Source organism: Malania oleifera, chromosome 3, assembly GCF_029873635.1.
Source record: "Malania oleifera isolate guangnan ecotype guangnan chromosome 3, ASM2987363v1, whole genome shotgun sequence".
Taxonomy (NCBI): domain Eukaryota; kingdom Viridiplantae; phylum Streptophyta; class Magnoliopsida; order Santalales; family Ximeniaceae; genus Malania; species Malania oleifera.
In genome coordinates, this window is record NC_080419.1 from 81,363,338 (window position 1) to 81,389,154 (window position 25,817).

At 37.7% G+C, this 25,817-nt stretch overlaps 2 protein-coding genes across 2 annotated transcripts; one reads left to right on the forward strand and one right to left on the reverse strand.

The window, feature by feature from the left end:
* Positions 1 to 1,376: 1,376 nt before the first annotated feature.
* Positions 1,377 to 21,742, reverse strand: LOC131150595 (helicase and polymerase-containing protein TEBICHI-like). Its single transcript, XM_058101417.1, has 9 exons — positions 21,305 to 21,742; positions 20,579 to 20,678; positions 19,752 to 19,832; positions 18,886 to 18,990; positions 4,779 to 5,131; positions 3,797 to 3,905; positions 3,576 to 3,716; positions 3,398 to 3,463; positions 1,377 to 3,279 (listed from the first exon to the last, which is right to left on the reverse strand). Exons 1-9 carry the CDS (start codon positions 21,469 to 21,471, stop codon positions 3,265 to 3,267), a joined length of 1,137 nt encoding a protein of 378 aa, XP_057957400.1. The 5' UTR covers positions 21,472 to 21,742; the 3' UTR covers positions 1,377 to 3,264.
* A 469-nt stretch (positions 21,743 to 22,211) lies between these two features.
* On the forward strand, positions 22,212 to 24,791 carry LOC131151398 (receptor-like protein EIX1). The gene is made up of 3 exons (XM_058102642.1): positions 22,212 to 22,533; positions 22,584 to 23,285; positions 23,719 to 24,791. The coding sequence occupies exons 1-3, from the start codon at positions 22,212 to 22,214 to the stop codon at positions 24,789 to 24,791; spliced, it is 2,097 nt and encodes a 698-aa protein (XP_057958625.1).
* The last annotated feature ends 1,026 nt before the right edge of the window (positions 24,792 to 25,817 follow it).

The following is a 25,817-nucleotide window of genomic DNA, read 5'->3' on the forward strand; positions in this document are numbered from 1 at the left end:
GGGGGGAAACTTCCAAGGAGGCTTATATATGCACAAAATATGTTATATATTTTGTGCCTCGTGTCCCTCTTGTGCCTTGGTGTGCTTTCGTGCCTTTTGTGTGCCAAGGGTACCAATGGTTGATTGAGAGTGTTCTTAAGAGGATTTATGTAATGTTCATATAACTTGGACAAGAATATAGTGAATCCTTGACGTTTGCTCCCGTGGATGTAGGCTTTGTCAAACCACGTAATTCGTGGTGTCATTGCTCTTATTATTGCTTTCTTTATATTGCTATGGTTGTGGAATTATTCTGTATTCACCATTTAGATTGATGTAAGTGTATGTTTGATCATTTCACATATTGTTATTTCGCTGTGCATGTTTGAAAGCTATTTTCACAACAATATTTTTGTAATTATTTTTAGCATAGTTGAATGATTTTTTTTTTCGAATGGCCAACAAATTGTTTATAATGCATACAGTGCATACTTGATTTTTCTTCTTCGAAACTTATTTATAGTTTTCCTAGTTTCCCTTGTGTTTGATTATATGTTATTTATATACATAAAAAGAAAATACTTGAAAGGATTACACCTTAAATCCTTGAGGCACCTGATCTCACTAGAGCTAAAAATGAATTGCATTATGTCGTATATTAATCAGTTATAATAACATTTGCATCCGATGATTCTTCATTAAAGTTTGCTAAAAAGAATACTGTAGACATGTTATTTGACAAATCAAAACCAAGAAATAATTTGAACTGAAGGGCACAACATGCAGGCATTCCGATTAGCTGCTAACAGAGATTTTGGATGCTACACCATGCAGTTAGGATATTAGTGCAGCATACGCCTGAACAAATACTAAGCACGGATATACCTTCAGAACATTCTTTAAATTCCCACCAACACAATATAGTGTCAAGCTCCTTAGCAAATTCAGGCTGAAAAGCACACTAGAAGTCTGCATCAGTTGACACCATCACAGCATCAAACCTTACCTGCCTTTTGATGCATTTCACAAGCTATATCAAAATTCAGTGAAAATGCTTGTTATCCCTGCAACAGAAAATCCCTCTCAGCTATGTCAAGTTTCCCATTATATAGATCTATATGAAATATTTCCACCCCATTCAAAGTCTTTTAGATTAACTCCAGTCCAAACTGCAAGAAGAGGAAATTGGAAACTATCCAGAAAGGCATATGACTAGACGCATCTATCATAAAGGTAACCATCCTCTTTGAATCAATATGACTGCTTCTATAAACTGCATGAGCACTGCCATATACCATCAAGATCCTCACTTACCAAATGAAGGCTGAAAGCACACTAGAAGTTTACATTAGTTCACATGATCACACCATCAAACATGATCTCCCTACTTCAATACATTTCACAAGCTGCATCAAAATTTATTGAAAAAACTTATTGTTGTGAAAATAAGGGTGGCCTCCCAACAATGCGCAGCAGAATGAACATTGTATAAAGGATCACACATACATACTTGTAACAAACAAAATGGTGATAAACAGAAACATTCTACAACCATAGCAAGATAAAGAGAGTAAAGATAAGTGCAATGACACCAAAAATTACATGGTTCAGCAAAGCCTACATCCACGAGAGCAATCGGCAAGAGATTCACTACGAAAATCAAAGTCTCACAATACAATGATCTTCTCTCCTTCTCTCACCCTCTCTTAAACATGCCCAAAAAGACATATTTAATAACCCCTCGGAGGCTTTCCCTCGAATCCCCAACCGTCACACCGTTTACATTCAAAATTCAAATATTTTCTCGCAGCCCAGCGACTACTCGTCGATGAGAACAAGGCACTCGTCAACGAGTCTATGCTGCTGCCCTGCACCAAGAAGACATCCATATGTTTTTCCCTTTGTTTATAAACTCCCGAAATATAAGAGTCATGCCATAAACAACAATCTCCACCTTGGCGATTATACGCCCCTTAGGAGAACCCGAAAACATATCTAACTGTTCTACCTTAAACTTAGAATGCTCGGTTGGGACTGTATCCCTTCTAGCACTTGGAGACATGCACCAAGTCCAAACTACGCAGCTTGAACTTGTTGACGGCAGCTTCAGTTTCAACTATCAACCCCGATACAGTTGTAGATGCAATACTTGAAGACTTTGCCCTAAGCTTCCAACAAGAGCTTCCCACAACAGTAAACACAAAAACTGTTGCAAGTCTTATATTACCAAAGTCCCCTGCATAGTCTTCACTTATTATCCCCAAAACACTAAAATCTTTTCAGCCATGTAAGTTTCCCATAGCATAGAACCATCTGAAGTCTTCCCGCTCCATTCACAGTCTGAAAGTAACTCTGCCACTAGAAGATGAAACTGAAAACTATTCCCAAGAGGCAAACAACTGGATGCTTCCATCAAACACAACCATAGCACCAGATTCATCCCATAATGACTGCTGCATGAGATGCAAGATTTCAAAACAATCCAAGATGATATGACTCTACAGGTTGCTCTCTAGGAGACGCCAAACTTCATTAAATGACACCAACAAAACTTGGAGACATTGTTATATCCTTTCTGATAAAGCAAACTTGCCAAGTAGAGCAAGTCCTTTTCATATAACTTATTTTCATAACAAAAATAAACTTCGAAACCAATCAGCAATTGAAGCATTAGAAAACATCACTAGAACTACAACACTACGCCTAACTGTTCATTATATTACCAAACTCAAGCTTGGAGGCTAAACGCATGATTTATTCTATAATTCCATTAATAAAAAGGTTGAAGCTGTAATTATCCAATTGAATAAAACAAGATGTTGCATTTCATTGGCTCATTGGATAGACAACTTGAGATGAGCCACCAGCTCGTTCCAAACCTACCCATTTTCCTTTTTCATATCCCTCGTGGATGTCAGCTGAAGGCAAACCTTGTTTCAGATCACAATTCAAGCAACCACTTGTAATCAATCCCCTAACACGACCCTCCTCTTTTCAAAGGTAGAATGTCACTTAACCTGAATAATTAGAATGGCATTGCCACATGCATAGGTGTACTTAAAAGCACTGGAAAATCATCCCCTTTAAGACCTCATAATAAAGATGAAGTAGAACCAATGACAGCCAGAGATCTTCGCCTTTAAGACCTCATATTAAAGATGAAGAAGAACCAATCAGTCTGATGGCCAGACATCTTTGCTTTCCAAGGTGATTTCTTCATAATCTACTTACATTCTTCAGACTGGAAAGGCTCCAAAGAGCCCCATGTTCTCCCAACCTTCAGTTTTACATGCAAAGGCACTGAAAAATGAAAACAAAATAATCATAAGGTCCAATGAATATATCCTTAAAAATTATTAAAATATAATTTCAATGCTAAAAATATACCCAGAAGAGAGGCAGCATTTTCCATGCTTACTTGTAGCAATGATCCAGCTTGCTTTATTACAGAAGGATCAACTTCTAGTACTAGCTCGTCAGGTAGCTGGTCAGCATTCAACAAAATCAATAGCATTTTATCAGTTTTTTATAATATACATTTTCACAGATTCTAAGCAGCTGAAAAGTAATAATCAACACCAGATTTCTAAAATAACCTGTAAAAGAATTCGGCATCGGTTCTTAAGCATTTGAAATTTTGCTGCAAGTGCAGAGCTTGGATTAGGCATCTCAACTCCTTCAACAATCACAGAGTCAATGTTTATCATTGCAATCTTGATTAAGTTGGCGGCAGATCCCTGAAAATTTGCCATTCAACACAAATTTCTCATTTTCTTCTGGTACATTTAAACCAAAATGAGGAGGAGGAATGTGCTACCTGACAAATCGAATTCACAGCTTGTCTCTGCGCTTTTGATTTCTCTTTACTATTTCCAAGTTTTATTTTTGACAAGAAGCGTTTCCTTCCTCTAAGAGTCATCACATATCTGAAAACATCAGAGTAGATAACATATAATTCCAAGTAACTCAGAATGAATAAAATATTTTAACAGAAGTCCATAATGTCAAACAAAACAATATGTAAAACTATCCTTTCTTTCCCATGTTACAGCTTGACATACACTGTGAGCCCACAACCTAACATGGTATTGGATCCATGGTTGTGAAGAAGTCCAGGTTTTTATTCCTGTTGCTTGCATTAATTATTTCATTTATTTCGTAAAAATTTTCTTATCCCCCATAGTGGGCGTCATTCATTGTTTCTTTAACTCTACACGTGCAATCATACTAAACATCCATGGGAAAGTTAGAGCTTGATATATACGGATTATAGGCCCATAAGCTAGCAGGTTAAGCTCTTAGGCAATGTCAAGATCTAACATCCCTACACAAAACTATAAACTAAATATCCTCGAATCTAGTCTAATTATGTCCCCTTCAGTATATCACCAATTATGCAGTTGAACCTCCAGAGTCACTGACAAAACAAACAATAAATTAGAAACAAAAAATACTATTACAGGATAGAGATCATGATACAATTTCAGATAGCCCTCAATGAGTTAAAAAAAATAATTAAATAATCCAGAAAGGAAAACACCTAAAAAAATGATAATAAAAATAAACTCAGAGCATACATGGACAAACAATTAAGAATGGATAATATTAGAATTGGTACATAGCTAATTACAGTTATCCCTGAAAATAATGATGGTTTTGTTAAATATTGCCAATATTGCAAGTTTACTCAGAGCAGCAATTTGCTGCTTCTAACTTCTAAGACTTTAGCATTAACTTAAAAACAATGGGATAAATTGATGGCCAGTAACCAGCAGAAAAAGTAAACAAAGTTGACTAACCCCTTTTGACGACAAGATGCAATTGTTTCACAAAGCCAGGCAGCAACACCAGGGAAAGAACTTTTAAAGCTTTGAATTTTTTCTGCAGCTTCATCAGACGTGCAGTCCAATTGTTCTGCAAGGGTATTTGTACCCATTCCATAGAGAATGCCATAGACCAACCTTTTGGTCTGATCTCGTTCATGAGAGCTAACAGTATATTCCAGCTTCCCAGTCCATCTCGCTGCAATCATGATAAAGACAACACCATGCGGCTTACTAAGGAGTTCAATCAGTGATGAGTCATTTGAGAAGTGAGCCATCAGGCAAAGTTCAATCTGTGAATAATCTGCTGTTAACAGCAACCAGTTCTCCTGCAATAAAATTCAGTTTCAAACTCAACCACAAACCAAAGAAGCCAAAAATCCTTATAGCATCTTTCAAGTAAATAAATCAAAAGGGGGAAAAAACTTAACCTAGGTAGGCACTGTTAGGAACCTGTGAGCATCCAGATTAAAGTGACACCAAAATTTTAACGTCGTTCGGTCAATAATGACCTACGTCCATGGAGCACACACCAAATATTCACTATCGCCGGAAAAATTACAACTCTCACACACACTCTCTCTCTCTCTTCCTCCCTTCTTCCTCTTTGCTCTCTCTGAGCTTCTCTGTGCTCTCTCTGCACTATGTTACATCTTCCACAGCCCTCTATTTATAGGCTTGGAATTTAAATCACAATTAAGATAAAATTAATCATGAATGGAAGTTACAATGGAGAGGTTTAATGGTGGATAAATACACCGCGTTTCTGACTCAGCTCCTAGCTTGCAACGCGTCTCCAGCTGTGTCTCCTGGCTGTCTTCTGGCTCCAGCTCTAACAATCTCCCACTTGGAGACAGAGACGCCTCCTCAACCAGTATCATGAATAAATGATGTGCTCAAAATATGTCTTCAGGCATGAAGACCAACTGAAGTTGAACACAACTTCAGTTTCTCTGTAGTCACCACCTTCCTGTCTGCTCGATTTCTGCGGACTAATCTGATGGTTGTCGTCTTCACAACTGGTATAAAGATGCCAGTGTAGTCAATCCCTTCCTTTTGCTCAAAGCCTTTGACTACCAACCGAGGCTTATACCTTCTGGAGCAGTTATGCTCCTCTTTGATTCTGTACACCCACTTGTTGTGAAGGCCTTTGGGTAACTTCCATGTTCTATTGGAGGTGAGGGACTTCATCTCATCCTTCATCGCAAGCTTCCACTTGCTCGTATTTGCCACCTGACATGCTTCATCATAGCATTCGGGCTCTCCTCCATCTATAGGAAGTAAGTAATCAATATACCTTCTGTTTGGTATATGGGACCAAGTAGATCTCCTAAGCTCCGGAGCTGGAGTAGGAGATGGTGGTGCGACGATCTACTCCACTGGTTCCTCCACCTGAGGATGCTCGGTATTCTGCTGATGTGTCCCGACACATTCTGAGTGGACCAGTTCTAATCCCTTCTTCTTTGGGGCATGGGTGTTTATCTGGAAACTAACCCTCTTCTGTTTCCTGACTATACAATCCTCACACATGTCAATCTGCACTGACTGTAGACCACTCAATTTTTCCTTTGAGTGCATCACCCTGAGTCCCTTCTCGCTCATGTGACCAAGTCGTTGGTGCCAGATGTTGCTGTCATCATTTCTTGCAGCAACTGAAATAGACATGGAGGCATTGGAGGTCAGAAAAAGTGTTCCGTTTTTCTTACCTCACGCAATCGTTAGTACACCCTTTGAAACTTTCCATTCATTGCCAATGAATTTCGTCGTGTATCCCTCATCTGCCAGCTAACCAACTGAGATCAAATTCTTTCTCAGGTCTGGAATATGCCAGATATCCTTCAACTTCCATACTGACCCGTTTATATTGATCTTCACAACTCCCTTTCCGGTTACGTCGCAAGGTTGATCGTTGCCAAGGTACACCTTACCAAAATTACCTGGTGTGTACTCCTCTAGGCAATCTCTGCAGCATGTGGCATGAAATGAGGCTCCGAAGTCTAAGACCCAAGACGCCTGCTTGCTCTCCAAAGAGTATATCAACATTTCATCATTCTCAGAAGTAACATTTTCTTCTGTCTTTGCCCTCGTCTCGTATTCTTTCTTCTGACTCCCGCACTGGTTCTTGTAATGACCAGCTTTTCCACAGTTCCAGCACTCAATAACTTTTGTGCTCTGGGAACCTGTGTCCTAAGTACCTCTGGGATTTCTGGATTTAGACCGCCTGGGCCTAGATCTGCAATGGTTCTTTGATTGTCCATGCCTGTTTCCTCTGCCTCGACTCTCCATGTTCAAGGCTGAACTCGAAGTGGAGCCATGGTTTGATTGCATTCTTATTTCCTCCGACAAAATCATGCTGACAACTTCATCGTATACAAGCTTCGATTTTCCTACGGAGCTACTGATGGTAGTAACAACACCATTCCAACTTTCAGGCAACTAACTGAGAATCAATAAGGCCCGAATCTCATTATCAAACTTTATCCTGACTGAGGCGAGTTGATGAGACAACTTATTGAAGTTATTCAAATGTCTGCTGAAACTTTCACCTGCAGACATGTTCATCATAAATAGTCTTTTCATGAGATGTACCTTGTTTGCGGCTGAAGGCTGCTCGTACATATTAGAGAGCGCATCCATTAGAGACTTGGTGGATGTTATATGCTTGATATTAAATGCCACAGATTTCGATAACGTCATTCTGATGGCTCCGAGGGCTTTTCGATCAAGCAACTCCCACTCGTCCTCGTTCATGGATGTTGGCTTACCCTTCAATGGTAAGTGCAATTCCTTCCCAAACAAATAACCTTCTATCTGCATCTTCCAAAAACCGAAATTGTTTCCTTTGAACATTTCGATTTTTGAGCTCTTTTCATTCGACATCTTGATTCACTGATCTAGAGATGGAATTAGCTCAAATTTATAGCTCGGTTGGATCCAAAACGATTGAAAACCCTAGAAATGGTTCAAGTCGCTTGAAAAAACGACCCAAAATGACTCCGAAAAGCTCAGTCAAAGTTTTGGTCAAACCTAGTCAAACTTGCTGACGTGGCATCTGTTGACGTGGCACGGTGGCGTGGCAATGCTGACGTGGTTGGGGTGGGCCCACCTGATGGCGCGGCGGCTAACGTGCTAGGGTGGGGCCCACCTAATGGCGTGGCATCTGACGTGACAAGGTGGGGCCCACTTGCTGACATGGTAGTGGGTCCACCTGATGATGTGGCACCTCCAGCTAACCTGGCACTCACCCACTAACATGACGGCTAACGTGTCGCTAAGGCAGAGGGTCGAACCCGGGTTAGGAACCGGATCTTGGGTTGATCCGGTATGAGTCAGATTCCGGGTCGAGTCGAGTTCCTTCCGAGTCGGGTCGAGGCGGATAGGGCAAGGAAGACGCGTGCAGCGCGTGAGGGACTAGTCACCGGCGCGTAGCGAAGCATCCTACTCCAGCGGGGCGTGTGATGGCGCATGAGCCTTCGTCTGAACTCCATTGGAGCTCCGGCTTGCACGCTTCTCTTTGTCTCAGCGAGCTGAATGCGATGGTGGCCTCAAAACGCAGTTTTGATCAACTGGACAAAGCTTTGATTTTGGGATCACTTCTGATCTAGCTTTTCTACTCCAACCGGGCTCTAATACTACTTGTTAGGAACCTGTGAGTATCCAGATCAAAGTGACACCAAAATTTTAATGTGGTTCGGTCAATAACGACCTACGTCCACGGAGCACAATCGCTGGAAAAATTACAACTCTCACATACTCTCTCTCTCTCTCTTCCTCCCTTCTTCCTCTTTGCTCTCTCTGAGCTTCTTTATGCTCTCTCTGCACTATGTTACATCTTCCACAACCCTCTATTTATAGGACTTGGAATTTAAATCACAATTAATCATGAATGGAAGTTACAATGGAGAGGTTTAATGGTGGATAAATACACCGCGTTTCTGACTCAGCTCCTAGCTTGCAACGCGTCTCCAGCTGTGTCTTTTGGCTATCTTCTGGCTCCAACTCTAACAAGCACAAATAATTAACGAGCGTTAATTTTATAATTATCAGCATTAGGGTCAACTCCACTTTGGTCATTGTTTTTCATCTTGAAATAACCATATGCTTAACACACTAAACACACACACAAGTTTAACCATTGTCATTCTACCAATTATTGATTTCAACTCAATGAAAGGTGAGAATATGAGCGCAAATAAAAAATAAGTCAAACCTGAAGATTAGGCTCCTCCATTGAAAGTCGTCCAGTTGCTGTAGTTGTTTGGAGCCAATGGCCATGCAGTGTGTATTTCTGTGTTCTTGCAGATAGCCTGGCCATTGAGCAAATTGATCCCAATGCACAATTCATTAGCTTTGCAAATGTACGGTGCTCTTTAATGAGCAGAACAGTAGGATGTTCATTCCTGGAACAAATCCAAATTGGTTTTTTTATATAAGCATTCACTTGACAAGCATGACAATGATGGAAAATAAGCATGCATGATAGTGCACTAAGCTACTAAGCATGACAAAATACATAATTATACTTGTACAGTTGTTGGCAAGGCAACAGATTAAAAGTATACAGTAGCATACAAATTGGAAAAAGAAAGTTGTAGTGTGTATTTCTCTGTTATAAGCGTCTCAATTCCCCAAAAGAAATCTAGGAAACACTTGATAAGAAATACGGAGAAGTCAAAAAGAAGGAATTTACCACTCTTGAGACATCAAGCTCAAATGCTCAAGATTTTGACAGGTGCTTTATTGCTTTAACTAACAATGAGGTAAATTATTTTCCTTCTTCTTCATATTGTGTTGATTCACATAATGATTCAATTGCAAAATCATGTGATATATCTGATACTGAATCATGTGATAGTCCTGAGAGTGAAAGCATGCCTATCTATGAGGAATTGTAAAAAGAATATGTTAAGACTCATAAATATCTTGTGAAAGTGCTTAAATGATATTTTGATTTGAAAAACAAGAATGAGGCTTCACTAGAAGAGCTAGAATTAAAAACTCTTGTTATAAAAGAAAAGGATTTCAAAATCATTAGTTTAGATAACAAGAATGCAATGCTGGAAGAAGCCCTGAAAACTTAAGATTTCAAGCTTCTAGTGAAAATAAAAAGGATCTTTATATGTCTTAACTTGAAAACAAAGCAAATACAATGACGAAGGAATTCATAAAATTGTAAGGTATTTGCAAAGGATTAAAAGATCAAAAAATACTCAAACTAGAAAGAAAACTAGAGGATCAAGCTAAGGCCATTCATAAATTCTCTATGGGCCAAGAAAACTTTGAAAAAATACTAGGCTCACAAAAAATGACTTTAGACAAGGAAGGCATAGGATATAATGGAATAAAGAGTAAGAGGAGAAAGAACCTCTATATGGCATATTTTGTAAAAGAATCAAACCACCATGCCAACTCTTCATCTAGTCCATACATTCACACCACATGTTACCTCTACGAAAAGAAAGGGCACATAAAGTTTGATTGTCCCTACAAAAGAAAAGAGGTAAAACCAAAGCAGATTTGGAGAGTCAAAGGAATGTTAGGATCTAAACCCCAAGAGAAATGGGTGCCACCGCAAATCGCATCGTTTCCTCCTCAGACCTGAATTAGATCTTCATATGCTTCAGTAAGTGCATGAATCTGTGGATGAGTATTCTTCAAATAGTTGTGCTTAAAGATTAATAGCCAAGTGTCAAATATTGGCATTTTAAATCACCTTGGCCAAACATTTAAAGAAAATGTCAAGGTTAAGCTAAACTTGAAAAATTGACCGTGCTCAGTCGACCATCCCTTAACTGGCTTAAAAGCCTCAATCGACGGACCCACAAATTGTTGACCTGTTGTCCAGCCTCGGGCGCCCTACCATTCTAGTTCAAAAGTGCTCGGCTAACTGGTATCCTAGTTTGGTAGACCAAACCTGATCAACGGTCGACTAAAGGGAGGAATCTGAAACGTCACAAAGATTTGGCTGATCGAGCCTGCAATTAACTATCTTATTTAGACGACTAGCCTTCAGAATTTGAAAAGCCACTAGTGTTCAGCCGACCGATGCTCTATGTCAACCAACTGAGCAGACACAAAACGTTCCACAATTAATGTGGTTCAATCGACCGAAGAAGTTCACGGGCAACCGAACCCACGATCTATATAAGTTTTTAGGCGCCAAACATCTTCATTTTTTTTCTTTCTTCAGAGCAGACCGTGAACTTTCCTCTGTGTGTGATCTGCTCTTTTGCTCACACCTTACTAAGCCTAAAATCTTATCCAAAATCCATTATTCACCATGTCAAAATTCAATACATGTGTGGAATTAGGTGCTGCTCCTCAAGAATGGTTCATCTCTCGAGTTAAGATGATTCAGTATGAAAGGGACTTCAGACTAAAGGATCCAATCTTGGGTAAGATCCTTGATATTTCATTTATGCAGAAACACTTCGATAATATTTTGGAAATGTTTAAATATCAAGGGTGGTACCTATTTATCACCAACCAAGCCAAGGGAATGTGTCCAATTCTTGCTAAATTATTCTATGCCAACTTAGGGCAAGATGATCAGGGGTGCTATTCCAAGGTTCTTGATACAGATGTAATATTTGATGCTAACTATCTGGCGAAGATGTTTAATGTCCAACGAGGTGATGTTACATGTAACGCCCCAACCTGAGTCTGCCAAGGAGCACTGCATCTCTCCTCCTCCACCTGAACCAGACAATAAGGGTGTGGGCCTTATCGGACTCATAACTGGCCCCACAGACCAACACGTGTCCTTTTCAGTGTATTTTTTCCTCACTCACACACTTCCTGAGAAAACTTCCCTGAAGGCCACCCATCCCAAGATTACTCCAAGCCAAGCACACTTAACCATGGAGTTCTTATGGGAAGGCTTCTGAAAAGAAAGGTTCACCTTGTTGATATAGGTAGTAACATCTAATCTTTTTAAGTCTTTTTTCCACGGGGTATCACATTACATCTCCTGATGTTGCATCCACATGGATTAATGAATACGAATTCTCAGTTGAGAGGTTTTTGACTCTTGTGATGTCTGTTCCTATGGTCAATTACAATCATAATTCAGACTATAGGACTTTCAATCTAGAAGCGAATATTGTCCATCACCTGATTTCCTATAACATTCTATCGAAAGCTAGCTCCAGGGACTATGTATCTTTTCTTGACTACTTCATCATGTGGTGCCTTTTCATGAGGAAGAAGTTGGATATGCCCACTTTAATCATCAAGTGGATGTTCGTGAAGACTACAAGAAAGAGGTTAATCTTGCCATATAGGGGCATTTTGAATAAGGTCTTCTTAAGAATGGGAGTCACCAAATCACACTATGCATTACTAAAGAAGAAGAATAACTCAGACTCATTCTCCTCCACTACCTTGAAGCTAATGGGTTACGAGTTGGTAGGAAATATGTGGTTGCCGACTATCTCAGAGAGAACAGGATCCCCACTAGAAGCTCCACAAGAGCAGCCTCATCAACCCACTAATACAGAGATCATGGCAGCCATCATAGGTCTTGCTACCTCATTCGCTGAATTCAAGGAATCCTAGATCCAGTCCATAGAATCTCTACAGTGTGAGTCAAGGGAGTTGGCTGTCGTGTCAGATGCCAGGCACACTGACCTTCAAAATAAATACACTGAGCTTGAATCCATCATGAAGGCAAATTTTCATTTGCTTGATGATAGCCTTAGGGAACTGAACAAGGATGCTAAGAAAGAAGATCAGATGGATGTCAGTGAAGGGGAAGAAGCACTATTGGTGGAGAAACATAGAGGGCGCTTCTCAGAAGCAGCAGATTTATTTTTATTTGCTCATATACATTTTCCTTTGGGTCTATAACTTTAAATATCGTACACTTCTTTTCTTCTTGCATCACTTCACTACACACACACCCAATATCCATTTTTTGCATATCACTAATGGATGGGTTATCCTTTTGCCTCACTAACTGCATGAGTTTATTTGATTCACTATCACTGCACTTCACTTACAATCCTGTGTTGTTTACTGATTATTTGGATGGATAGTATATATGGCATCACACAACATAATCGGAAATTCACTATCAATGCACATTCTGTTTTACTTATGTTATTATATCTAGAACGCTACCTGCATGGCTGATGCAGTGATGTGTAATATTGGTGCAAATATTTTACGAATTGTGTGACTTGCAAGTGTGGAAAATGTCCAATTTACAGATGGCATGCTACCAAATTTTTGTTAGAAATCCCTCACAAAAACTCACACACCATCTGCTAAGATGGTCGTAGTGTGCTGAATGTTAAATTTTTTTTTAAAAGTATGAGTGAACCTCAAATGACATTTGAACTTCTTCTCTAAATTCATGTTTGCATATGTTGTGTATGTTTTTCAAAAATCATGGACTCACTTGCATTATTCTGTCATTATCATTGAGCCTGAGTCCTTAGGGAGCCTTATGATCCATACCCTATTTTTTAAAACTATACTCTATACAAATTGTTGAATAAGATGAAAACCCTATGGACCTACATGCATAATGAATACTAAGGTTGCCTTGTGCACCTAGAACATCATTTTCTTCTCTTATTGCATATTATTGGTGACATATGAACACCTTGCGGGTCTTGATTTCAAAATATATGTTGCAGAAGTGTTCTGTACATGATTTACTCTTCTTGCTCACTTACCTTAACTTAGTTCACAAAATTACTATGGATTGTTATAATTAATGCATTAATTCTTTTACCCACAGTGCCCTATGTGGCCTTACGATCATGCATTGATATTCTACAAAATTTAAAAGATCATATTGGTTGTCCCTTATGGTTATGCATTCGTATGTTGTGTGCTTATTTGGTTAACTAGAGAAATGCATACTTGCTTAAATTATTCTTTTAAAGTTTCTTTTTCAGCAACACCATGACACCAAATCCCTTGCATCCAATGAGAATCTTAAATAGGAAATTTCTTCCATATCATTTCTTTTAGGCTCTGATTATTTATTAAAAAAAAAAAACCTTCCTATCTAAGAAGTACTTGTTTGCCCCTTCTTGCTGATGTCAAAAGGGGGAGAAATGTTCTAGCAAAATTAAGCACATTTATTTGTTTCTTTTGGTTTCAGAGCTTACATTACAAACTTAGATGCATATCTTTAAAATGTCCTCTATTCTAAATATGCTTGAACTATCATATATTTGTTGTCATTTATGCATATTCTTAGGGCGAGCCTTCTTAGGTTGTACCCATTTTTTGCTCTTATATTTGTCATCATCAAAAATGGGGAGTTTGTTGACCTTATGCGTCATATCCCATTTTGATTATGACAAATCCAAGGTATCTCAATTGTGCGTGTTGTGCTTAAACAGATATCTCTTTTAAACGGTACGAAAAGTCGAGATACGATCACTGCCATAAGGAGCCCAAAGATTACATCACCAAAGTTATGGCATGGCATCATGAGAAGCAAAGCATGAAAACAATTCATTTCCATTTGTAATTGCATCTATTTTTGGGACTGTAATAATACATTTATGATGGGAATGGCTACTCAACAAGGACCCTAGATTGACCTTAGAGAACACATGCTTTCACGAAAATCCCTTACCTAAATTATTAAACATTTGCAAGGGTTTTTTCAAATAAGCTTAGGCCAAAAAGAGGATCAAAACTCATGTTTTATATAAGCCCGGTCGACTGACCTCATCATGTACTAAATGTTTTGGTCAACCGAACCTGCCACGTGAGGCATGCTCTATGAAGCATCGGTCAACCGAATCATTTTTGTATTAAAATGGTCAGCCAACCAAAGGTCCTTGGGTGACCGGTCTATATAACTTAAAGTGACGGGTGACCTAACCTATGTAAGTTAGGATTTTGCCTTTGGCTCAGCCAACTGGCTATGTCCTCAACAGACTGGCCCTTCAAAAGAATTTGAATTTTACTAAAAGGTCAGCCAACCAGCCGTAGGCTCGATCAACCGACCCTATTGGGTCTGTTTTAAGTTTGGACGATTCAGCCGACCGATGTCTCCATAGGACGACCGAACGTCTCGGGTTGCAGATGTTTTTAAGTACTAAACACATTTAAATTTATAATTAATATTTTTCAAAATACCGGTCGTGTCCCTAACAGTAATATTTTTGGGGGATTCTATATATATCCCATTCATTAGCTGGATTAGCAACTCAATTAGCGAAGATTTTTCTCTCAAATTTTTGTGCTAATCTTGAAAGGTTTAATCACATACAAAGCTTATATTTTCACTCTCTCTTGTATTCTAACTTGCATACTCATTTAGAAGGAGAGCATATTTTCTCACCTTCTTCATTTGCACTTTGATTGCATCTTGAAGTTAGGTTGAGTGTGTATCATTATGAGCATTACATATTATACCTCATAGTTAAAACTCTCTTTCATACTTGCATTGCTAGATATTGATTTTTGAGAGTTAGCTAAAGTTTTTCCCTTTGTATTTCATTTATAAATATTGTTTGGGAAAAATCTCTCATTGCTTTTGAATCTTGACATCCATATTGCAAGATTCAAAAGCTTGCATACTTATTTTGATAAATATTTTTAGCAAGCTTGAAAACCCTAATTTCTGTTGTGCTTAATATTTGAAAAGTATTTCTGAGATACTTGCTTAGGGTTTTAAAGAACCTTTGGTTATCCATTTAGTGAGTATACAATCGTGAATCAAAGTTCTTACTCACATTTTTTTTATATACATACATCTTTGAGAATTGACATATTGCATAACGGGATCTCACTTGAGCTTAATACACTACAAAAAATCAGGGTATTAGTGAATGATCAAATCCGTCACTAATACTTATAAATTCGTCACTAATATTATTAGTAGCGGTTTTAAATTAGTTGTTATATCTACCGTTACTACCAACTATTAGAGACGAATTTTAAATTCGTCACTAATAATGGAGTATTAGTGATAGATTATAATCGTCACTAAAACCCTAATACTGTCACTATAAATTCTACATCGGCTCAGCTCAAATTCGTCACTAATAGTACAGTATTAGTGAAGGATTAAAATTCGTCACTAATAGTTGGGTATTAGTGACGAATTTTAATCATTCACTAATATTGTACTATTAGTGACGAATTTTAATCTATCACTAATAATTAAGAAACTAAAAAAAAAAATTAATACTAATTTTTTTGAATCATCAATTCTTGTAAAAATCTGTAATTACATTTTCGCATATATAACCTGAAACCATAATTACTACAAAATTCATAAATTATTCAAAATTTCGAATTCAAATACAAATTCAATTAAAATAAAAAAATAATAACATCTGTTTAGATAATAATCGATTTATGGTTTTTCAAAGTCTTCCATTTATGAATTCTCTAAAACATTCATGAGTAGTATTTAATGCTATGTGGGTTTGTCTCACATTAGAAAGAATGGAAAAGGAAAAGTCATCAATAAATGATACGATGGAATAATCTCTTAAAGTTGGTTAAGAGATAGTACTAGTGTATACTCTAGTGCACCCTAGGACGGTGCTTCGCAGTGTCTGCACACGTGCGCGTGGCATGGGTTGTAGGGCACAATTAGTTGACACACAAGCACTTAGCAGTTAGCACTATGCTTGTATCGTTGCAAGATCGTGACCATTGATCATGATCAAATGGCTTAAAATTAATCTTATATTTTTTATAAGATCGAGTGGTACGATCTGAACCGTATAAATAATCAAATGGTCAAAATAATTGATTTTCTAGAATGTCTCGACCAGGGCGAGACCAGGAGACCTTGGAAGTGTGACAAGGTCTACTGAACACAAAGAAAGAATTAAATATATTCCAAATTGTTTCAACCAAGGCTTGACCAGGGTGGGACCAGGTTGACGCCTAGTCGACTTCAGAAATTTGCTTCGTGAATGGCTATTAATGAAACAAATTTGAACATATGTAACCTTTCGAAAAATGCATAATTATGTCTATTTGACGACAAAATTTACTCCATGAATATAGAAATATTCAATCATTCTCTCTTTCTTTTTCTCTCATAAGGCTTTCACAAATTATATTTTCTTCAATCCTAAGTTATGTTTTCTACAGAAATAGAATTCCAGAAATTTGTTCAGATAGCTATAAAGGTGTTTGATATCAGTTTTTCATTTGTGTATAACGCAAACTGATATCAGAGGGCTTCATTGTATCCTAGAAACGTATTTGTTGACTCAATACACACCGATCTGGTGGGGGCAAATAATGTTTTAAGGAAAACGATATTGTAACTTGTCTTTAAGCATTTTCTATTCTACAGCATTTTATACATTTGATATTCTACAGGGCGTCTCAAAAAACATCCTCGTTGAAGAGAGATTCTCTTTTCTTGTTTTCAATATGTGACTATCCAAATAAACTGTCATCTCTCCATGCGTGGAGATGAGACCACATGCATTCTTTCCTTCCCCAGATGGCATGGGAGCCTCGTGCACGGACTGTTATATTTTATGTTGAGGAAATGATTGAAGGTTGAAGGGGAGTCTAGACACTATGGTAAAATTATTGCCATGTGATCTAGAGGTCAAAGATTTGAGGCTTGGAAATAGCCTCTTGTAAAAATGTAAGATAAGGTTGCGTCCTGTAGATCCATCGTGGTTCGTCCATTCCCCAGACCCCGCATATATGAGAGCTTTGTACACCGAGCTGCCATTTTCTTTTTCTTTTTATTTTTTTTAATTGTAATGACTGAAGGTTACAGCATCACCTGCCTTCTCATATAGTCAATGGGCTGCATCACTTTTTGAATTATTGAAGCAACAACTAAGAAAGTGTGAAAAAAAGAGACTTCCATATTTATCAACAAGAATTTAAGTACAAACAATTCTTCTTTGAATCTGCATTCTGAGAAATTGATGAATTTGTGAGAGGAAGCTTGTGGGTGTATTCCCTCCTGGTGAAACATCAAACTTTCCATTGTTTTGGCTCAGGTCAACTGGTAGAGGTGAGTTGGGTATCACCAAAAAAGATTGATCAAGAGCAGGTGGATTTGGAAGGTCTGAACGAGGCCTTGGCTCAGTGCCTACAGCCCAAAGAATAATTGCAAGCACACCAACATTGACCTGGAAAAGGGCAAGGTATCATTTAGTTTAAGGAAAGATGAAACCTAATAGCTAGTAACATGCTCATTTCTAAGGGTGTCTTTGCCTCTTTGGGATGACTTATGTGACTTTTTTTCGTTCAAATAAATTACATTTTCATTTGGATCCAAAGTCACATAAATTGCTATGAAAAATTAGTCATTTGAGTTGATAGATGCATGACTTGTTTTTATCATATATTCATCCCAAAACCTGCTAATTTGAGGTACTTCAAATGTATTTTCTGAGGTATTTTCTGAGGACCCTTTACAAAGTAAACAACATAAAATTTATGTTTTCATAGAATTTCTAGAAACTAAACTTAATAATTGTGTATTGCATCTAAAAAGCACATAGTTGAACTGTTGAACCTATTCAAAACAATTATACAGATACGTGGTTTTAGTTCTCAGTCTTGAATACCATTTATTTGTCAAATCAGAAATACATGCTTTTGAACAAAGGCAGAACATTTTTATATCGTTGCAGATTTCTTTTGGAAAGAATTTCCCAATGTTTAACCAGATCCAAAAACCAGTAACTTCTCCAGGAAAATGCTTTTTCCCTGGAAGAAATAAGGGAGGGAAGTCCAGCAAAAAAAAAAAAAAGGATCGAAGCAAGCACAAACTGTTTTCAAGAAAAAGAATTGCTGCAGAGGGCTTAGCTTGCATCATAGCAAGGGTTTTTTTTTATTTGAATTAATTTGCATAAAAATTGCTCCCGACAATGCTTGTCCTGCTCTTTCCAACTACAGCAAGTGTTTCTGAGTTTGACCAATTATCCCTTCATTCATGATATTATAATCATAAAGGAAGAGATTCACACTAAAAAACTATGCAAGAAGACTACACAAAATCTATTATCAGATATTTGTCTTTCTTGAAGTTTTAGTTGGTGTAGATGAATTTTGAGTGTATGAAATTGTTGTTACCTGATTTTGCACAAAATATAAGTAAAACCCGGAGGATTACCTGTGCCACCACGACCAATAGCACAATCAAGCGACACATTTTCAGGTGGAAGATAATGAAGCTCTGAAATTTTTCGTGGTGCTCATCAATGTACTTGGTAAGTTGCTGTCACAAGGGAGACCAAGGGAGGAAAGTAAGCTACAAAAGAATACCAACACATTTAAATGCTAAGAGGGAATGAGGGTGCATTAGGAAGCAACTTCATAAAAGAATGACTAGCAATCACCCCCACTGCAGTATGTTGAGCCTTTATTCTCTTTCTTCTTCTCTTTTTGGATAAGAGGTGAATATTAATAGTTAATAAGATTGGATTAGATCATTTGAATTACTCAATTTAGCAGGAAGAGCATGCCAATAATCGAACCTTAGTTGGATGAGATTTACCAGCAGATACAAACTTTTTGTCTCCCTCTCTCTCTCTTTTTTCCAAACATCACCGTAACTATTGAAAGAATTGTTACTACATGGCTAAGATATGTTAGGTGATTTTTGGTGACTAGAATACCAATCATATGATGATTTTTTTCATCAGTGAAGGATTTAGTGGTTTTCATCCTTATTTTTTATACTCACACAAAATCTAAGGAAGCCAATCGCTCCAGGCAATAACGTTCAACATTAAAAAAAAAAAAAAAATTCTTCGAACTCTGTAATGTATTCCTTGTTAACATTTTCGTTGGAGCAGGTGGCATCTCTTTCTATTGTAGTCACTTCTAAAGAAATTTGTTTAGGGTAATTGAGCAATGATACAATCCAGAAACAAAGTTTGATAACCTTATAATCCACACTGCAGTCATTCTTTTACTACTTTTTTTATGCTACTACTAAAGAAACATAATAGATGCAACAAGCTTAAGAAAACATACTGATTCCCAGTCCATCTTGAAGAAAATTGTGACAATCACTCCGATTTGGATGAAAAGAAGGGAGCATATGGAAACAATATACTTGGAAAATGTCAAGGATTATGCCATGAAAAATTGAAAACTAAAAAAATAAGATAAATACTATATTCAATTTAATTTTTAAAAAAAATTAGCTCAATTTGCCCATATGGAAATCATTTCTTGAAAATTAGTTACGCATGTTTTTATCTTCATGCTGGACCAAAATGGCGAAAGCAACTTCTGCCTTTCTTTACACACACATGCACAAAATATATGTATGCACATATTCTTTTGTAAGCTGTACTAATATAATGCAGAATTTGGTCATATTATGGGAAAAATTACAGAAAAATCATTTGTTTTCCAGCAAGCTTAGCGATTCAAACACAAATTTGTTTACAGGAAATGATTTCCATATACACCAACAAAACCTTAATGGTCAGTATGGAAATTGAAAAATATGAGAGAAAATAAAGGAAAATATATATTAAAAAAATCCACTTTTCATGTTTGGTTAGCAAGGAAAGTGAGAAAGAAAATAAAATATATATAATTGATCAATGAATAAAATTTTTTATTTTATACATGATAAATATTTAATTTTTTTTAATTCTTAGTTGTGCTAGAATAAATATTTATTTGTAATACTATTTGATGCAGAGAGAAAATACAATGAAAAATATATTTCCTACTATTTTTCTTTCTTCAAACAAATTCCTTGATCCAAACAGTTTGCAAGGATTCTATCCTTCTCTTCTTAATGATGCAAAAAAGGAGGCAGTTGAGCAGTTCATTTGAAAGGATACGAAGCATAGGGTAGAATTACTGATACAGTTGGCAACCATGTGGCCAGAGAGTGTGCTCAGGCAGACAACAATTCCCACACCTAAACATGTGTAGATGAACCTGAGGAGTAAAATCTATATATCAGTTACTCAGAAATACAATGCTAACTAGCCGAAAACCAAGTTTGACTTGTCCAAAATGAAATGCAGAGGAAGTTCTCCTTGCCAGGTATGTTCTAAAAAAGAAAAGAAAAGAGGAGAAAGAGGAAAGTGGAACTCTTCTTAAAGATGCAATTTTGGTTGCTTTTGTTTATTTTATTTATTTATTTTCATACACTACCTTCTTCCGTGAACTGAAAATCAATCAGAAGTTTATCGATAGTGTTGTAAACCAACATCAGCATAGCACATTACGTCATTACATGCACTAAATTCTCCATTCTTTACAATCTGAATCCCTCAATCTCCACTTGACGATCAATAACATATTAACATAGAATTTCAGTCATTCATTTTTTTTTTTACCTAACTACTTCTTTTAAGCAGTGCTTTCATCTTTTTTGCAAAAATATTCCGAGTTTCATGCAAATAATTAAATCCGGATTCCGGAGTATACCAGAAGAAGTACACAAATTCACTGGAAAACACAAATCCCAGATTTAATGAAGTTTCAAAAATTTTGTTTGTGGGTGGGTGGGTGGGTGTGTGTATGTGTGTGTGTGTAGATAAAATAAGTGAATTGAGTACCATGGGTGTGGAAGAGAAGACGTAGACGGCAGCTCAGCAATCCCTTCCTTCCACATCTTGAGGAGCCAGAGTGAGTATACTATCATTCCAACCCCAAAGACATTCACTATGAAGTTGACTATCCTGAGAGAGCTGTGCAAGCAACACCCTGTGCGGCCCCGTGCCATTGCTACAACTCTAGCTTGTTCTACAATTCAGGATTCGGTAAACAGCTGTACTGTGTTTGAAACCACACTTTCTCGTCAAACATCTTCACCTGTTTTGAATAGACTAAAGCATGTAAATTTGTGGTTCCCCCAGGGATGGTTGGGAGGTTTGAATTTTGCACGTGTTTAACTAATGGCCACAGGGCTGAACTCATGTGGGCAATTCCTGCATTATTGAGAGAAGGGGTTGGAGCCTGTTGAATGTTAGATAGCTGGACATATTGGCCATCGCATGCTCAAGACACCTAACATTCAAGTATATAGTCACGAAAAGCATCCTTGCACTGGTAGATGTTGTTTGCACCGAAAGGATAAGAATAGAAGAAAAATGGTAGGTTAAAATTTAGAACGATCGGTCTCTGTTTGAATACTGGGAGGGAAGAGGAATTGGCATGAGACAGAAGTCCCATTATCTATCACCTTTCCTAAGTTGACGTCTGAGAACAACAAAGTATTTTCCTAGTGCCTTTATTCCTCCCCCACCACCAGCTGCAGTTTTGAGGAATTTTCTCACATTGACCAATCAACGTTGACTTGACTCAGAACATCAAATTAATAATTTCCTAGCAGTGGCTTCATTCCTTCCCCACCCTATATATAAATGTAAATGCAAGCTACCTCTTATCTTCAAATTCAAAGAACAAAACAAAACAACTCCTTTCCCTAGAAGAATTGAAGTTGGATTTTGTTGGTATATCTAAATGAGATACTCAACTGCAGTTTTGGGGATTGTTTTTACATTGATTTCTTGGGATGGAGTAAATTCAAATGCCACCCATTGTAAGGCAGAGGAGAGAGAAGCCCTTCTGGACTTCAAGAAATCTCTCACCGATCCTTCCAACCGCCTCTCTTCCTGGGTTGGTGAAGATTGCTGCAGGTGGACAGGAGTTCGCTGCCACAACACCACTGGCCATGTCATCCATCTCAACCTCTCCAATCCATTCTATCCATTCCCTATTGATGATGAGGATGTTTATTATTATTATGATTATCAGTCTTTGGTTGCTGCGCATGAGGGGTCCAGTTTGGGTGGGAACATAAGCGGCTCTTTGCTGCAATTGAAACATCTTCAGCATCTGGACTTAGCCTCAATCATTTTCAGGGACTTCAGATTCCACAGTTCTTTGGTTCCCTCCCCAATCTCGCTTATCTTAACCTTTCTTCTGCTGGATTTGCGGGCCCCATTCCTCCTCAACTTGGGAATCTTTCAAGCTTGCATTATCTTGATCTTGGAAACAATCTGCTCCATCTTAATGATTTGTACGTTGCAGATGATGTAAGATGGATTTCTCATCTCTCCTCAATTGAATTCCTCACAATGAGCTCTGTCAATCTCAGCCGGGCATCTAAAAATTGGCTTCAGGCAATGAACATCCTCCCTTCCTTGTCCACGTTGCTCTTGAGTGGTTGTTCCCTCAGCCTTAATCGTCCTCTTTCTCATGTCAATTTTTCTTCCCTTGTCGCTCTTGATCTCTCCTCTAACTCTTTCATGAATTCTTCCACATTTGCATGGCTCTCCAGTCTCACTTCTCTTGTTTCACTCAATCTGCATGGCGCCTATTTTACAGAGGGTTCAATTCCAATATATCTTCAGAACATGTCCACTACTCTTCGATCCATGGACCTTTCTCATTGCAATTTGAACTCTACCACACCCAACTGGTTTTCTGGTCTCTCTTCTATTGTTTCCCTTGATCTGACTGAGAACCAAATTCCTGGTTTGCTTCCCGCCCCTCTACGGAACCTAACTACTCTTCGATTCCTTAATCTTTTTGGTAACCAATTCAACTCTGCAATACCAGAGTGGTTGTATGACATGACCGGCCTCCAAAGTCTCGATCTTTCTTTCAATCATTTTCAAGGATCAATTTTGGTGCTATTGGCAACCTGACATCACTCACAATACTCGATCTTTCTTCCAATCATTTTCAAGGATCAATTTCTGGTGCTATTGGCAACCTGACATCACTCACAAAACTCCGGTTATCTCGCAATGACTTTGAAGGACGGATTCGACATCCTTGGGAAACCTCTTCAATTTGAGAGTTTTAGATTTGTCATGGAACCAACTCAGTGGAGATATTTCTGAAATTTTTGGAGATTATTCATTTGATTCGTGCGCCAAGGAAACACTAGAGTCAGCCCAATTGCATTTGGGAGAATTTAAAAGTTTGTCCCTGCTTGATATTTCCTGCAACTCCATTTCAGGCCCACTTCCGGTGTCTATAGGGAAATTATCATCCTTGAGGAGCTTACAAATTTATTCCAATCTTTTCAATGGGAGTATTCCAGAAACTCTTGGGAGTCTCTCCAAATTAGAATTTGTGGACATCTCTAACAATTCCTTGGAAGGCGCCATTTCAGAAGTTCACTTTGCAAATCTAACTAGACTGATGGTTTTCCGTGCTAATTCAAACTCATTGGCCTTGAAAATAAGCCCCAATTGGATTCCTCCATTTCAACTCCGTGAAATTTCACTGGACTCAACTCATATGGGACCTCAATTATTTCCTTCATGGTTTCAAACACAGAGGGAATTGAAAGTTTTATACCTATCAAATGCTTCAACATTAGGTGCAATCCCAACTTGGCTTTCCAATATGTCCCAACTTACCGTGGTGGATCTATCTCAAAACCAGATCCAAGGCCCACTGCCTCCTATACCTGCTACACTAAGCTATTTAGGTCTTTCAAATAATTACTTGAATAGATCTCTTGTTCCCTTCTTGTGCAATAAAATGGTAGATAAGGAAGCTAGTTTATTAACGTTGGATCTATCAAAAAAAATTTTATCTGGAGAAATTCCTGATTGTTGGATGAATTGGAAAAATTTATTGAGATTGCGATTGGACAACAATAATTTGGTAGGAAAAGTACCAAGTTCCATGGGTTCTCTAACTCGGCTTGGATCACTACACTTGAGCAAGAACAAGCTCTCTGGAAACTTGTCTACAACATTGCCAAGTTTTCATTATTTACAAGTTTTGGATCTTAGTGAAAATAAGTTTCCTGGAAGAATACCGTTATCGATGGGAGAAAGTCTACCCCAACTTCGAGTCCTTATTCTTCGCTCAAATAAGTTGAGTGGTAATATTTCCATCCAACGTTGTCATCTCTATTCTCTTCAAATCTTGGACCTTGCGCAAAACAATCTCTCTGGAGTCATTCCGAATTGCTTTGGTAACTACAGCGCAATGATTAACAAACCAAAATATTTGAATTATTTTTTGTACAATGATACAAGAAAATCCTCAGATGAAGCAATGGTTGTGATAAAGTAATTGCAACATGAATTCAGCAATTCTCTCCCTCTATTAACAAGCATTGACATTTCATGTAACAACTTGTATGGAGAGATCCCTGTAGAGTTGACCCATCTTAAAGGTTTGTTATCCCTAAACCTATCCATGAACAAACTTCAAGGAAGGATCCCAGATAAAATCGGCAACATGACATCGTTGGAGTCTATTGATTTATCAATGAATAAACTTTCAGGCATTATTCCTCAAAGTATGTCAAGTTTGACATTCTTGGAATATTTAAATTTGTCATACAATAACTTATCGGGCAAAATTCCTTTAGGTACCCAGATCCAAAGCTTCACTCCGCTCAGTTTCATTGGCAACCATGAGCTATGTGGTCTACCATTTGTAGATGAATGCACAAAAAATGAAACGCCTCTAGTTCTAAAACCAAGTTTGCACAATGAAAGAGATGGATGGATTGATATGAGGTGGTTCTATTTGGGCATGCCATTTGGATATGTTGTGGGTTTTTGGGCTGTTTTGGGTCCTTTAATGTTGAAAAGGGTTTGGAGATTGGCCTATTTTCAATTCTTGGATGACTTGAAATACAAGTTGTTTGGTGGGTTTAAATTTGTTTAAAGTTTTTGTGTTTTTATCTAGGTCTGTTTAGATTTGTTTCTTATTTAGCATTATTTAAATTTGTGGTCCTAGTTTGGTTGGTTGTTGGTGTTGCTTTTGGGAGGGCTTTAATTTCTTTATCTGTAATCTCCTAATGCTTGTCTTGTAATCATGATATTCTTCCGTCAAAAGTCAGGGCATATCAATAAAGATTGTGTTATTTAAAAAAAAAAAAATTTTGTATGTAAATGTTTAGTTTATAAGTTTGCACTATGCAATATTAATTCTGCAATTTTTAAAATTTATCATCATATAAATTACAACTTCATATAGTACTGGAATGATCTCATAGATTTATCTGTTAGCTATTAGACCATTACATCTATTCATAATGCTATTGTACGTCACTAGTCCATTCAGCAGGAGTACACTAGGTAGAGTAGG